The 14,805-nt window shown below is 37.3% G+C and overlaps 1 protein-coding gene across 4 annotated transcripts in view; it reads left to right on the top strand.

The window, feature by feature from the left end:
- The window catches only part of LOC148947052 (leucine-rich repeat protein soc-2 homolog), a 75,355-nt gene that overhangs the window by 45,919 nt on the left and 14,631 nt on the right, over positions 1 to 14,805 (top strand). For all 4 annotated transcript variants that reach the window (XM_089097242.1, XM_089097240.1, XM_089097239.1 and 1 more), the window contains 3 exons: positions 5,403 to 5,498; positions 6,448 to 6,677; positions 14,449 to 14,762. In XM_089097242.1, the coding sequence (XP_088953368.1) occupies positions 5,403 to 5,498; positions 6,448 to 6,677; positions 14,449 to 14,762 (640 nt within the window). The remainder of the gene's footprint in view (positions 1 to 5,402; positions 5,499 to 6,447; positions 6,678 to 14,448; positions 14,763 to 14,805) is intronic.

Below are 14,805 nucleotides of genomic sequence, written 5' to 3'. Positions count from 1 at the left end.
GCGATTAAGCTTGAGTTGAGTTACCAGTTCTCCCCTGTTGGAAATGGGAGGGAGGAGAAGCTTGCACTTGGAGCAACTAGATGTTTCTAACGGTCCGACTTGTTAAACAAAAAATATGTGGAATTCAGATAATTTCTATTTATTGATTATATTATTTTCCTTTCGTATAATTACATGTATTTTTCTTTTTCTTAGGAATATTGATTGATTTTAATTTGGATCATCTTGAGTTGGTTATAAAGGGTGATGCTAAGCATGCTTCCATTTATGGACGTACGTGCATGTATGTATATATGTAGGCCTACATAATTAGGTTTTTTATTGGCTAGGTCTGTTAAGTCCCGTATCACGTGATTTAAGTTGTAGGTCTGGTATGTTTGAATTACTTCTCTTTCTCTCTCTCTCTCTCTCTCTCTCTCTCTCTCTCTCTCTCTCTCTCTCTCTCTCTCTCTCTCTCTCTCTCTCGCTCTCTCTCTATCTATCTCTCTATCTATCTATCTCTCTCTCTCTCTTTTTTCTCTTTCTTTCTGTCTCTGTCTCTCTTTTCTTTTATCAACTGTTTTTAAATAAGAGATATTTATTTAAAGAAATATTCGCATTTCGGAGCCATAATAATAAAAAAGAAATCGAAAAAATAGCACAACAACTAAGAAACTGGCTAAACAATGCCAAAAACAACAATATCAGAAAGGCAAAGCCATTCATTAGTCAAAAAAAAAAGAGAAAAAAGCGTCAATTGTAAGAAAGTTAAAAAGGAAAAAACTAAAACAAAACTAAAAAAGAGTTAGATAAAAATAGAGTTAAAAAGGTTTAAAAGAGAACATATAAACACGGGGGAGGGGAAGAAAGAACCAACCGGACACAAAACTTGGTATCACCGGTACCCAAAAAAAAAAAAAAATAGTGGTCTATTTGATCAGTAATGAAGGGGACAAAGGCTTTTCCATACCTGGAGGTTAAGCAGTGGATGTGGGATAAGATAGGGACGGGTTCAGAAACAGTACGTGGCAGACGGTGTCTGGATGGGGAGTGTCTTTTGGAGAAAATGTTTTCTGTGCGAGGGTTTATTATTGCATATCTTACAAAACGGAGGCACAGTGTTCCTCTCCTGTGCTCAAGAGTTTCCAGCTTGGCCTTTTTTAGAAGGAGTGAATATGGTACCATAACTTCTTAAAAAATTATTCTTATGGCTGTTTTTTGAACAGATTAAATTTTTTCTGCTTCATCACGGGCAAAGGAAGTATATATCCTTAAAGAATAGGATGGGGAGACGTTAAATTTATTCAAGAGCTTAGGAGAGACATGGACACATTAGCTCTATGAACAATATCTTTCACGTGGATATCCCACTTTAAAGTAGAGGAAATTTTAACCCCAACTAATTTAAAGGAAGACACATAAATATCTGGAGGGGTAGGGTTGAAGTAAGGAATCATATAGGCATTATCATAGATTTTACAGGGGTTTACTCTCGATTCTAACTCCGCAGCGTCATCTGCCATATCACTGAAAATAGTCATAGGGTTACTTACTAAGTTTCGGTAGCAGGTTTCAACAACCGTTGGGTCATTCACAAATTTCCCTCTGTCGGTAAATTCCTTAGCGATGCTACTTATCATGACAGAAAAAGGATGGGGACCTAGGAGAGTACATTGGGGTACTCCATTGTGATCAGGGAGGGGGCTGGAATAATGATTCTCATATTTGACTACCTGTGATCTACTTGATAAAAAGGAGGGAACCAATTTAACCAGGAAAGAATCAATATTGGATTCGGTTACAAATTTATAAACTAAAACATTATGGTCAACAAGGTCAAATGCCTTCTGAAGGTCAATGGACATAAAATTTAGCCAATAAACAGGTTTTTCGAGAATTTTCCCAATTGAATCACTAAGAAAAACAAGGTAATGGAATGTAGAAGTGGACTTCATGTTCCCAAATTGTCTCAGGTCAGTAAGAGATTTTCTCCTTTAGCCAGTCTGTGAGGAATCCTTCATATAGTTTAGAGAAAATAGAAGTGAGTGAAATAGGACGAACCCCTTCAAAATCAGGTTTTCCGTCTTTCTTTTTCAAGGTTGGCCAGACTCAGTAATCTCATTGAAAATAACAGACAAGGGCTTTGAGAGAAAGTCACTGAAAGCACTAATAAGAGGAAATGGCATCTGAAGTCTAATGTCTAATCCTAATAAAATAAAATATCTAATAAAAAACGGCATCTATTATCTAAAGGGCAGACACTTGTTTTTCGTAGTTTCCCAACTTCTCTTTCGATCTCAGACAGAGATATGGAGAGGAAAACGGGTGGGAGAACATCAGTAGGTAATAAGACAATGCTGGAAGGCTCTGGACGATGGAAGCAAGGAACTTGTTAAGATTTTTAGCAGTAACTTTTGGGGATTCAGGTAGGGTGAAGTCAAGCTGGTCTAGACGCCTACGATACAACTTTTTTACCTCGGAATACCAATTTTTTTGTTTATTGGTAAACAATTCTTTGACCTTATTCTTATAGTAGGATCGGCCAGATTTACGTATTTCCTTTTTAATCGCTTTTCTTAGTTTATTAGCTTCGTCCAATTTACCATTTCTGAAAAGATTCAATATTTTCCTAATTAGCACTTTTATGGGTTAGTTAATGAATGGTTTGTCACTGGAGCACTTTTTAAATCTTTTTTCCGGGAAAGAAATTAGGAATTTATCATTTAGCTTTTTGTGAAAGGTAGTGGTTTTTTCATCAAGATCGTGCAAATTATAAATATCCGACCAATTCTCAGTACTCAGCCACGTTCCAAAAGAAAGAAGGCCAGCATTTTGATGGGGGTGGAAAGAACCATAAGCTACTCAAAATGTATGCTTAAAATTAAAATAAGGGGACAGGAGGAGGAGGGAAAATGGTAACTCCCACCCAACAGAGGCAAAGCTGAGGGGGGGACTGTAAAAATTGTTCAGATTAGTTAGAATGACATCTGGAGAAATATTTCCCCTAGTTGTTGGTATTTTAACTATTTGCTTAACTTTTAGAGAGAAGCAAATGGAATTCATTTTAAGCTCATTTGCGTCACCAACCAGAAAAAGTCCGGTATTTGGGTACTTTGAGATAACAAAATCAGCGCTGGTCTGCAACTGCTGGAGAAAATTGTGTTTCGCATCAATATTTTGGTCTGGCGAGCTATAGAAGACAGCTATTGCAATGATATTATAGAGACGGGGAGTACTTTAGGTCTAATACTTATCCAAAGGATTTCATCGTACTCAGATAAATAACTTTCCATTTGGTTTTAAATAGTATGCGTTTGGAGAATACAAAAAATAATTATAAGTATTATAGGCTTTAAAAACCAAGTTGAAGGATTTCGTCTTGGGACAAAGGTGGAGTGTAAATTGAAAACTTTTGAGCGAAACTTACTTCTTTTTTCATTTAGGTAAAAATTGTTGAATATTTTATAAACATTACACATTTTTAATTTTTAGGCATCCCCCTCCCGTACCTTCTCTTTATTTTTGAATAATTAGGCACAGTTTTGACTGCATTGATCCTTTTAGCGAACAGTAACCTAATTTAAGGAACAACTTAACTTAACTTTTGACCTGTAAAGCTTGCCTTCGTCAATTCGCATGCTATTTTTCTCTGAGCTTTGAATGCCAAGAACTTTTAGTAGGGGCATTTTTCAAATTTGTTTTTCTTGTAACGAAACTGTCTTATTTACTGTGACTATTTGAGGATGGGGTAATTCTGTCCACTTTATGTTGTGATATTGCTAAGTTTTATCATGCTCTTTGTCAGTTTGGGTTAAATGGCGTCCAAGGTCGGATTTGGATGAAACTAAAAATACATATTATCTCGTTGAATTCGTTGGAGTTGATGAAAACTCAAGTTTTAAACAGGGTGGACTGTGGAAGGGGCATCATCAATTTGTTGGCATCGGGAGGCCGAACGTTATGATGAGTGTAAATCGAATTGGTATTTAACGTATCAAATAACTTCTTAAATGGCTATAAAGATCGATAAACTGAAATAGATAGCTTAAAATAAATATCTAAATTGGTAATTGAGAATCTACAGATCGTAAACTTATAACCTTAAACCTAAATCTTAACCTACTTCTACTATCTACTCATTAGAGCAAACAGTAGATATCGTGAAAATATAAGAAACTTTCGGACATATATAAATATTCTATATTTCTTGGGGGTGGAGCAAGACCACATCCAGGATTTTATTCGGGGGGGGGGGGGGGGTACAAAAAAACTTACAAAACGCATCAAAAATTTGTTTATATGAATGTTTTTACTTTTTATGAGTAGGATTTTTTTTTTTTGAGGGGGGGGCAATGTAATATGACTCAACCCTTGCCCATATTTATATGTCCACCGGAACCCATATTTCTATAATAATGTTGTCTCTGATAAGTGGTTCAAAGAGACGATGCGTCGTTTCTACGTTGAAACGATTACGCCGTTTTTGAGGGCGTCAATATTCGACGAAATTTAACTTTTCATAATTATACACTTATTTGTTTTAGATTTATAATACGCATTGATTTTCAGCAAGAAGCAATGCAATTAAAAAACCCACGTTTGAGTTAGCATCTCTGTCGACACGATGGGTGTTTGATGTGTAATGTGTTCATATCCTGTCGACAATTTGTCGTCTTTTGACGACAGAAAAATAAGGTCTATTCTTTTCCGTGTTGAAATAAGAGTTAGAAATTCAAGTGGAAAATCTAAAATGTAAGGAATTGTTTTTTTTATGATTTTTTATTTGGGTTAAAGAATGGCAAGGAATGTCAGAATTAATTAATTAACTGAATAAAAGCTTACAGTTAGTCATTTAGCATTGAAAAGTATTGAGTATTTCATTTGAATTTAGTGCCAAAAAAATTTGTCCGGTGTGCTATTATAAGTCGACATAGAACAGGCTCAAATCAAACGCTAAAGAAAAAAAATTCGACATTATGTCGAGTTTGTAATGCCAACCCAGACGTAGCGAGGGTAATATTTCTCACTAAGGCTTTAAAACAGTTCTCGTGGCTTCAAAATACAGCGTGGAGAATACTTAGCAGAAAATGATGAAGTACAGTATGTACATACATACGCAGATGACTTTGAGCTATTGTTTTTTTTTTAGAATTATTCCAGAATTATGTCATGGGACTGTGTCATTCTAAAATGAATTTTTGCTACTACTTTGCATCTGCTGTGCTAAAGTGATCACTAGTTAAAACAACTTGTAGTACTCCTGTGTATTTTTTGCATACATGGTTCACGGGAATTGTGGTCTTTCTCCTCTCTCCCTCTTTTCTTTGTTCATGCATAGACAATTCACAGGAGTAAACTTTTCTACTACTTCTCTTCAGTAAAAATCAGGCTAGCTGGTTGGACTAATCAACTTTGTTTTCCAGATACCTGATGTGGTTTATAAATTGACGTCCCTCACTACGTTGTTCCTACGTTTCAATAGGATAAAAATTGTTGGAGATGAAATTAGAAATCTAACCGTAAGTTTTTGCACGTAATGCTTATAAATTCTTGGAGTTCATATGTTGAGATCTGATAAGGCAAGTATGAGTGTACGAGGAAGGGGGGTGGGGTCTCCTAGCCCATACCTCCAACGAAAAATCTTGGTTTTAACGATCTTCTTTGTAATCTCTTACATATCTCCTAATAACTTGCTTCTTTTTGGCCTTTCTTCATATCCCTCCCTCCCTCATCCGTTCTTCAAAGTTGGTGGTAACCAGGTATGGAAAAAGTTCCAAAGCTGCCGGTACCAGAATTCGACAGAATTCCAATATCTGCCGACACTTTAGCAGCACAACTTTGTTTTGACAGCTTTTCTTTGAGCAAAAAGTATTTTTATATCTAAAAATTATATTTTCAGACAAAATCTGCCAACAAATTTCACCAGGTCATTAAAACTGCCAAGTAGCATTGCTACTCTGCTACCCCACTTTTTGCACGGGGCTTTGTAACATCCCTATAGGTAAGTTGGAAACTTAACCTAAAAATCTGTTACTTCCGAGTTTTTGATCCTTCCCTCGCCCCTAATTTTATATTATCAACCACTCTAAGACTGGTTTGCGCAATTGTATTCATATTTGACATAACTAAAATCAAAGTGCATATCTGAACTTCTAAAATTCTATTGAAAGAAGATTTTCGGTGACAGAATAAATGCAGATTTGAATACTGGTCAAAGAAAAGAGAAGTTATAGCTATAAAATTATGCTAAAATTATAAAATCACAACTCCCTGAATAAACCTCGTACAGAATAGGAAGTTTGGAACAGTCTTTAAGATCAATTTCTAATTGTGTGAAATTAAGAAAAAGGATCAGACTTGGCTTTTCAACGTTGTTGCGGTGATATGTTGGAATTATCCATGCATTTTTTAGAGTTACTTGGATTGACAGACATCGATTTGATAATACTCTGCTTTTTCCTTTTCCAGAATTTGACAATGCTGAGTCTTCGGGAGAATAAAATTCGAGAGCTACCCTCGGGTATTGGGAGGCTAACAAATTTGTGTACGTTTGACGTTTCTCACAATAATTTAGCTCATCTGCCTAAGGAACTAGGGAATTGTAATCAATTAGTTACTCTAGATCTACAACACAATGAATTAATGGATATACCCGAGTCAATTGGTAACTTGAGAAACTTAGCCAGATTAGGATTAAGGTGATTTTTTAATGTTTCTTTTTTGCAATTCTCTCACTTTTGTTGTTGTTGCACTTTCGTGGTTGTCTGTTTCTTTAAAAAAAAAATAAAAAGAAAAAAAAAGGCTAACAAATTTATGCACTTTATATGTTTTTCGCAATAATTTAGCTCGTCTTCAAGGAACCAGGAGATTGTGATCAACTGGTAACTTGAGAAAGCTAGCCAGATTAGGATGAAGTTCATTTTTGGATGTCTTTTTTTTATTATTTCCTTTCTTAACTTGGTATTAAACGTTGTTATTTGTCAGCTTTTTGAATTAAAAAAAGAAAAAAAATGCATACAAAAAAAAAAAAAAAACAGAAGAAGAATATTAATAAGATGCGTGAACGGCAAACCAAATAAAAATAAAAGCAACTACGGTAGATAAAATGCAATATAATTGACCCTTCCTACGAATAGCAGCTAGTCCATTTTTATGACACACCGTTGTAGAATATAATCCTTTATTATGTTTTCTTATAACGAGCGTAACAGAACTCGTTTGCTTAATTAGTTGACTTGTGTAGTATACATGCTGGTTGGAAGCAATCTACTAGGTTTGAAAAATGAACAAAAATAGAACTTGTAAAAGGAATTAAGTTTGGCAGACTTACCAGTAATGAAAAGTTCATATAGTGTCATTATGATTAAAAACCATGTTAATCGATATTTATGTTAGTGTTGCAGTTATTACTGCGCATATATGTATAATATGAGTAGCAAAAAAGGTTGGAACCCTTTTTGGTCTCCAGGGGAACATCAACAATTTTATCTAATGTTTCCTAGTAAAAACCCTTCTGCCATGAGACCCGTTTACTAAGTGAGAATTGACTTTATAGTTTTAAATTTGAAAGTAAAAAAAAAATTCTCAATCGTCCTAAACAGTTTGTAAATTAACATTTATGGTGATGTTTCACCTGTTATTGCGCCTACGCCCATAATTTGGGTAGCAAAAACGTTGGAGGTTTGATTTGCTCCCCAGGGGGGAAATCCCAATCAACCCATCTAGCATCTTCCATCAGAAACTTTCCCATAATAGATCCGTTTACTAATTGATATTTTGATTTCAAAGGTTTTAGCTTTGAAATTTAAAAACATTCATTCACCTCAAGAACTTTGCAAAGGCACACTCGTGCTTGTGTTCTGTTTGCGTTTGATAAGTTAAGCAACAAGTGGAGAAGTGCCACCTTCTCTTTGAAGCTAAAATCTAGGCTCTTGTATAGTAATGTCCTGTCAGTGCTAATGTTTTGTTCTGACAGATGGGCGCTGACAAGACATCTAGAGAAAAGAATCCAAAGTTTTGAAAATAAGTGTCTTCGACTAATTCTCGAAATGAACTGGATGGACAAAATTATCAACTCATTCATTAGAGAGAAGACTAAACAGCCAGTCGTTACTGATAAAATAATAAGTAATCGGTAGCGATATTGGGGACACATTGTTAGGATGGGCTGCAATCGCTTCTTCCGTGATGTTTGGTGTTCGACTCCTCCTGAAGTTCGACGGCGCGGACGACAGAAGGCTACACTTGGACGATGCCTTGAAAAAGACGCAGCGCTCTGTAGAACATCCCTTGATGGTCTTAGACCGAAGACGCAGGAGAGGTCATCTTGGTGAGGCATCGTTGCCGCCCCATGTGCTGACTGGCGTGGGAAGTCCTAAGTAAGACTAATAACATGGATGACAAAAATGTTGGAAACTCGAGTTGGCCTCCAAGAAATAAAAAAAAATCTGTCTTGTATCTTTGAGCCAAAATGTAAAGCCAAAAGACCGTTTACTAAGTAAAGTGCTTACGAATTTTGAGGGAAAGTTTATGAATAAGAAAAAAAATGCGCTACGTCCCACACGACTTACGCAACTAATACGGAAATATATTCAGATATAAGGAACAATTTATAACTACGAAGGCACGAAATGTCAAAAATCAATCCTAAACTTAGTATTTATGTCGATAAATGTTTTTTAAGTAGATAGATTTGTTTTTATAGGCCTAAATGACTCAATGTCTTGAGCTTTTATTTGAAATTTCGTGATTATTACTGTAAATTAGTATTTACGCATCTTGATGTTAATAATGATTCTTGGACGTAGTAGCTGTTGGTTATAACAAATAAAATGAATCGAAACTAATCCAAAAGACGGATTTTAAGCAAGTTCGTAAGTGGTGTTACATTTGAAATTTCTCTTAAGTGTGTTTTCTTTGTTGGATACAGCTCAGCACGGATTATGTATTTTAGCCCAAAATCTACCAAAAGCTCCCTTTTATTTTAATCAGTGTTTCTATTATTTGGTAAGTGTTAAGGCAAACTGAGTTCCCATTTTACTTATGAATAAACGTTTGTTTAAACAGTACATATCTAATTAATCTTTTTGTAAATTGAACTTAATTTAAGCCTGTATTGTATTATTCAGATATAACTGGAAATTTCTATGCTCTCTGTGATGCTAGCTGTTAGGTTTTTCCACATGTTCTAATTTCTAGCTAAGATTAACGGCGAGAAGAAGAAGAAATAATGAAACTATTTTTAAAATTCAACGTAAAAGGACATTTATTTCTAGAATGATTGTTTATATTCAACGGAACTTCTACAAAAAAGGAAAAAATTATAAGACAGAATTAAAAAGTATCAGATTTTGTGCTCTAATGTCCTAATAAGGCCAAAATTTGGTTTGTCTTCTTTGCAAAAATGTGGGCTCTAGATTCATCTTTAAAAGGCATTGATGAAAATGATTGCTATGTTAGCCAGGATAAACCAAATTTTTTGTTACCAGTTTATTAATGTTGAAAGCAAATTTATCATCGGAAGTTTCAGCAGTTTCCTGTTTATACATTACAGTAAAATACTCAAAATATATTTAGTCTTGGACAAAGCACAAATGACAATCTTGTTTTTAGCTTGAGGTAGGTGGCAACATTGTGTTTATACGGGGAATAGACTTCGTACAGGAGCCATCTCCTTTCGGTTGTGTTACTTCCTGTCAAAACACCACCTTCTTGTGTTATTTTTAGGGCCACTTTCAATTTTAAGAAGGTTCCTTTGTCTGATCTGTGTATTATGCAAAAGTTTTTTTTTAGTTTTGGTGCCCAATCTCGGAGCTTTCCGCTAAGTATAAGAATAGATATCCTGTGGGACTTTCTGAAGTGTAGAAATTATCCTTTTAGCTTTAGAAACATCTTGGGTTTATATTGAATATGTCATGATTTCAGCAATAGCTGCAAATTAGTAAAGAGCCCTGGCCCATAAATTTAAAATAAGCGTTTTTAAAGAAACTTTTAAGTTATAAATATTTCTCACTTTGAAAATAACAATTTTAATCAAGCAATTCAAATAAAAAAAGTTCAAACTGAAATCGGCATTGTCGGATTGCTTAATTGTTTGTTTGCCATCCCACTGTTTCCTTCAAACATACAGTTCATTAAAACATAACAAACCTACACCTTAAATCAGGCGATACGAGTCTTTATAGACCTAGCGAATAAAATATATACGTATGGAGGCCTACATACATGCACGTAAGTGCATAAATACATACATACATAACACCAACCTTTATTTATTTATTTTTTTTTTTATATTCTTAATTTAAACGTCTGGTCTCTGGTAACATGTGGATGCCAAACACCAAACGCGTATTCAAATAAGGATCGGACATAAGATATAACTAGTCATTGGAATCTTTTAAGTTGACAAAAGGTTTTTAGTGAAAGCTTGCATTTTTATTTATTTTAGATTCATGTGAAGTAACCTAAGATTTTTGTCTAACCAAAGAATAAGAGCTTTGCAGTATCTTCAACTTCAAGTCATTCCATTCGGTGGTATTGGTTTTAAGGAAGTTTTTAAGGAAGTTCAGGAGGTGGAAGGCCCCTCTGATGTGCACTGGGCAGGGCCCACTGGCGTATGGATACGTCCCGCCAGTCACAAACCTTCTCCCAGTAGTGGAAAAATCACAGGTGAAGCGGGACGCCAGAAGGGTGCATTTTCGGTACTAGGTTTCGCCAGTCCCTGCTAGGGTTGGAGAGGAATGGCTTACTGGTATACTGATATTAGCGAAGAAAACATCATCCTAATTAAAAACTATGAAATGTAAATAATCCGGAACGAGAACCAATACTACCGCGTCCGGGACAGCCGACGATCTGACGACCGAGAATCTCGTGAATGGAGACCTTTTAACAATGTTGACAACTCCGAACCCGGAGGCTATGCTTTCCCCTAAATTGATTTTATCTATTGAACGTTAGGACGCTTGCTAAACAAGGCAAAATAGATATTGTCCTAAATGAACTAAACCGATATAAATGGGATATTGTGGAACTTTCAGAAACACACCTCCCTAGCACTGGCGAAGAAAGGATCGGCAACACTAGTCTGATAGTGTCTGGGAGAATCGATGGCGTCCATCGCCAAGGTGTTGGCTTTTTGATGTCGAGTAAGGCACGAAGATCCCTGATTTCCGTAACGCTTGTGTCAGAACAGTTGATTATGATACGAATGAAAGGATCACCGATCAACATCACAATCATACAAGTCTACGCTCCTGACTGCAGCAAACCAGATGAAGAGTCTGAAAATTTCTACCTTCAACTGCAAAGCCTAATTGACGCAGTTCCCAAAAAAGACCTTGTCATTGTTGTCATTGGCGACTTCAATGCTATTGTTGGTAACGCTTCTACTGGAAATGAAGATATTATGGGTAAATTTGGCCTTGGACGACTTAACAAGAGGGGAGAATGCCTCATTGAATTTTGCAGAGACAGCGATCTGGCCATTACCAATATTCACTTCAAACACAGAGAACGTCGTAAGGCGACATGGACCTCCCCGCATGGAAAAACCCGTAATCTTATTGATTACGTGCTCGTCTCTAGGCAGTGGCAATCGTCTGTGCTAGATACTGTCACCCTCACAAGTGGCGATTTTGACAGCGACCATTGCCTGGTCATGTCAGCACTAAAGATACGCCTGAAATCTTCCGCAAAGCTGAATAATAGACCCACTCGTTTCAACACGCATCTTCTCAAAGACCCTCAAACCCGTCAGACCTACATCGATGAACTGTCTACTCAAATATCGGACCTTCTTTCTAATATTCCTATAACTCTATCTAAAGAGGATATCGATAAACTGGTCACAGACTCCTCTAGGATCATCAGCAAAGTAGCGATGTCCGTCCTAGGAACCAAAAAGGGTGATAAAAAGCCTTGGATAACCAACGAAATCATTTTATTATGTGCTGAGAAACGAAAACACAATAACAAGTCAGACAGAGAGAGCAGGGACAGATATAAGCAGTTGAAGCGTGCTGTAGAAAAAGCCACCCGTAGAGCCCATTGCACCTACACTAAATACAAATGCAAACAGTGTTAGTCTTATTTTAAGAAAGGCTACTCACACTTCTTTTTTAAGAGTGTTCGTAAACTAACAAGCAAGAAAATTCTCAGCTCTTGTGCACTGTTAGATCAAGACGGCTCCCAGATACAAAGCACAGAAGGTATACGATCGAGATGGATGGAGCATTTCAAAGAAAAGCTTAATCCCGATATCCTTCCATACCCTGCTGTCCTGGACCTGTTTCCCGTTACTGTCTCAGACCCCAGCCCACCTCCTCTCCGTTCTGAGGTCGAGGATGCCATCCAAGTGCTGAAGACTAACAAGGCCCCTGGCCCGGACGGAATACAGGCAGAACTGCTGAAAGTCCGGTGTGAACCACTTAGATATCATTTCCACAAGATTGTATCCGCTGCCTGGCAAAAGAGTCATTTCCCAACTTCTTAGTGCGAAGGCACAATTGTTCCACTACACAAGAAGGGGTCAAAGGTGATATGTGATAATTACCGTCCTATTAGCCTAACAAGTCAAACTGCCAAGATCTTCACCCGAATTATACTCCAATGGATCAGAGCCGTGTCATCCTTAGTCATCCAAGAATACCAAGCCCGTTTTCGCCCTGGTAGATCGACCGTTGCCAAATTTTCACTGTTCGCAAAATTTTAGAGAAATATCTGGAATTCGGTCGCGACCTGTATCAGCTCTTCGTCGACTTTAGGCAAGCATTTGACCTTATTTGAAGAAATGGCCTATGGCATATCCTACTCCATTACGGAATCCCATGAAACCTAGTAGATTTTATCAAAGATATGTACTCCAAATTTGGGAGTCGCGTCATGACTAGTGAAGGTCTCACTGACAGTTTCCAGACGTCCACAGGTGTCCTTCAAGGATGCCTCTTATCTCCAGAGCTGTTCAACCTTTTCCTCACAGCAGTCTTATCCCTGGTGGAATTAACTTGCGGCGCACATATAGGGGGTGTTCAGACAGACACGCTAGCTTCCACCAACAATATCGACGAAATGGCTGAAATACCCGAGGATCTACAAGCCGTTGCTAACGACGTTCTCGAAGCCACTAGTTCTTTTGGAATGATCATAAATGCATCAAAAACAAAGGCTATGTGCTGCTCACGAAAGCCGCAGGATACAGTAAAGCCAGATCTGAAACTTAATGGAGAGAGTATCCAGGGGGTCGACGAGTTCCCTTACCTCGGTAGTCTGATCACCAGCGACAACAGTCTATCAAAAGACATTGAAAGACGTCTCGCTCTCGCGAGTTCCAGTTTCAAGGCTCTTATGCCCATATGGCGCAGCAAGGATTTGCCTCTGCGGCTTAAGACACGACTTTTCGATACCCTTATTATCTCCATTACAATCTAATCATGTGAAACGTGGACGCTGAAGGTAAATGACAACCTCGACTCGCAGCATTTGAAACTAAGTACCTCCGCCGCATCGCCGGGATCACTTACCTTGATAGAATCTCAAATGTGGAACTTCTTGAGTGCCTTAAAGTACAATAGACAGTTTTCATAAAGATCCAGCTGCAGCAACTTCGATGGCTCGGTCATGCACAACGGATGAGTCGGTCCCGTCTCCCAAAAATCACCTTCGAAGGCCAAATTCACGGTTGTCATCCTCGTGGTCGTTCCCCAAAAAGGTGGAAGGAAAACTTTGCACCTCACCGCCTCTCGGATCTTCTTCGCCTGGCAGAAGACGGTGAAGCATACAAAAGGCACATCCACGCCATTACGAAGAAAGAGGCCCCAAGACGACCTTCAAGGGCGGATGAGACTTAAGTCAAGTAAGTTAAGTCAAGTCAAAGGTATTGGTTAAGGTATTCAGCTTCAACTCATTTTATTCGGTGATATTGGTTGTAATTAAGTTTTAAGGGTATTTAAAGGAAGGTTTTAAAGTATAGTTTAAGGCAGTGGCTCTCAAACTGTGGTACGCGTACCGCTTGGGGTACGCAGCAACTTTTGGGGGTACGTGGCTGGTCAACAAAAAAAAATAAAACAACCCTTTAACTCTGGAACCGGCAATTTAGTACCGGTAACTGAGAAGGGGTACTTAAAATGTATTGTTTGTATAAAAAAAGGGGGGGGGGTGAAGTGTGTAAATAAGTATGAGAACCACTGGGTTAAGGTATTCAATTTCATGTCATTCCACTCGGAGGTATTAGTTTTAAGGAAGGAAATTGAAAAGAGTTAATATATTTTACTGTTGAAAGGTAGCTCCAGTTTATCAAGGTTCTATTTCAGTGCTTTAAAAAAGGTGTGAAATTTTTGTTTCAGTTTACTATTGTTTTGGTTTATTAGTAGGTTATCACCTTTAGACGTGTACTTCTTTTTATTCAACTTTAAATTATTTGGTCTCTTTAATGTGGTGACGAATATACTGAAGAGATTTTATGAATTGTAGGTACAACCAGTTGACAGCAGTGCCAAGTTCTCTAAGTCACTGTCATCTCATAGAAGATTTTAATGTCGAGAACAACAATATCTGCCAGCTGCCTGAAGGTCTGCTATCAAGTTTGACCAGTCTTTCAACAATCACATTGGCCCGAAATAAGTTTTCAGCTTTTCCGGCCGGTGGCCCTTCTCAGTTTCTTAGTGTCTATTCGCTCAATCTGGAGCATAATAAAGTGGATAAGATTCCCTATGGAATATTTTCAAGGGCAAAGCTTCTGACAAAATTGAATATGAAGGATAATTTGCTCACTTCATTGCCCTTAGGTTTGTATATATTTTTGTTTTCTCTATCTGTTTTCTTCCCATA

Source organism: Artemia sp. Qi Xiang Cuo, chromosome 11 (assembly GCF_049724085.1).
Source record: "Artemia sp. Qi Xiang Cuo chromosome 11, ASM4972408v1, whole genome shotgun sequence".
Classification (NCBI taxonomy): Eukaryota; Metazoa; Arthropoda; class Branchiopoda; order Anostraca; family Artemiidae; genus Artemia; species Artemia sp. Qi Xiang Cuo.
Note: the sequence above shows the minus strand (reverse complement) of the source record. Positions and strands in the feature narration are given on the sequence as shown.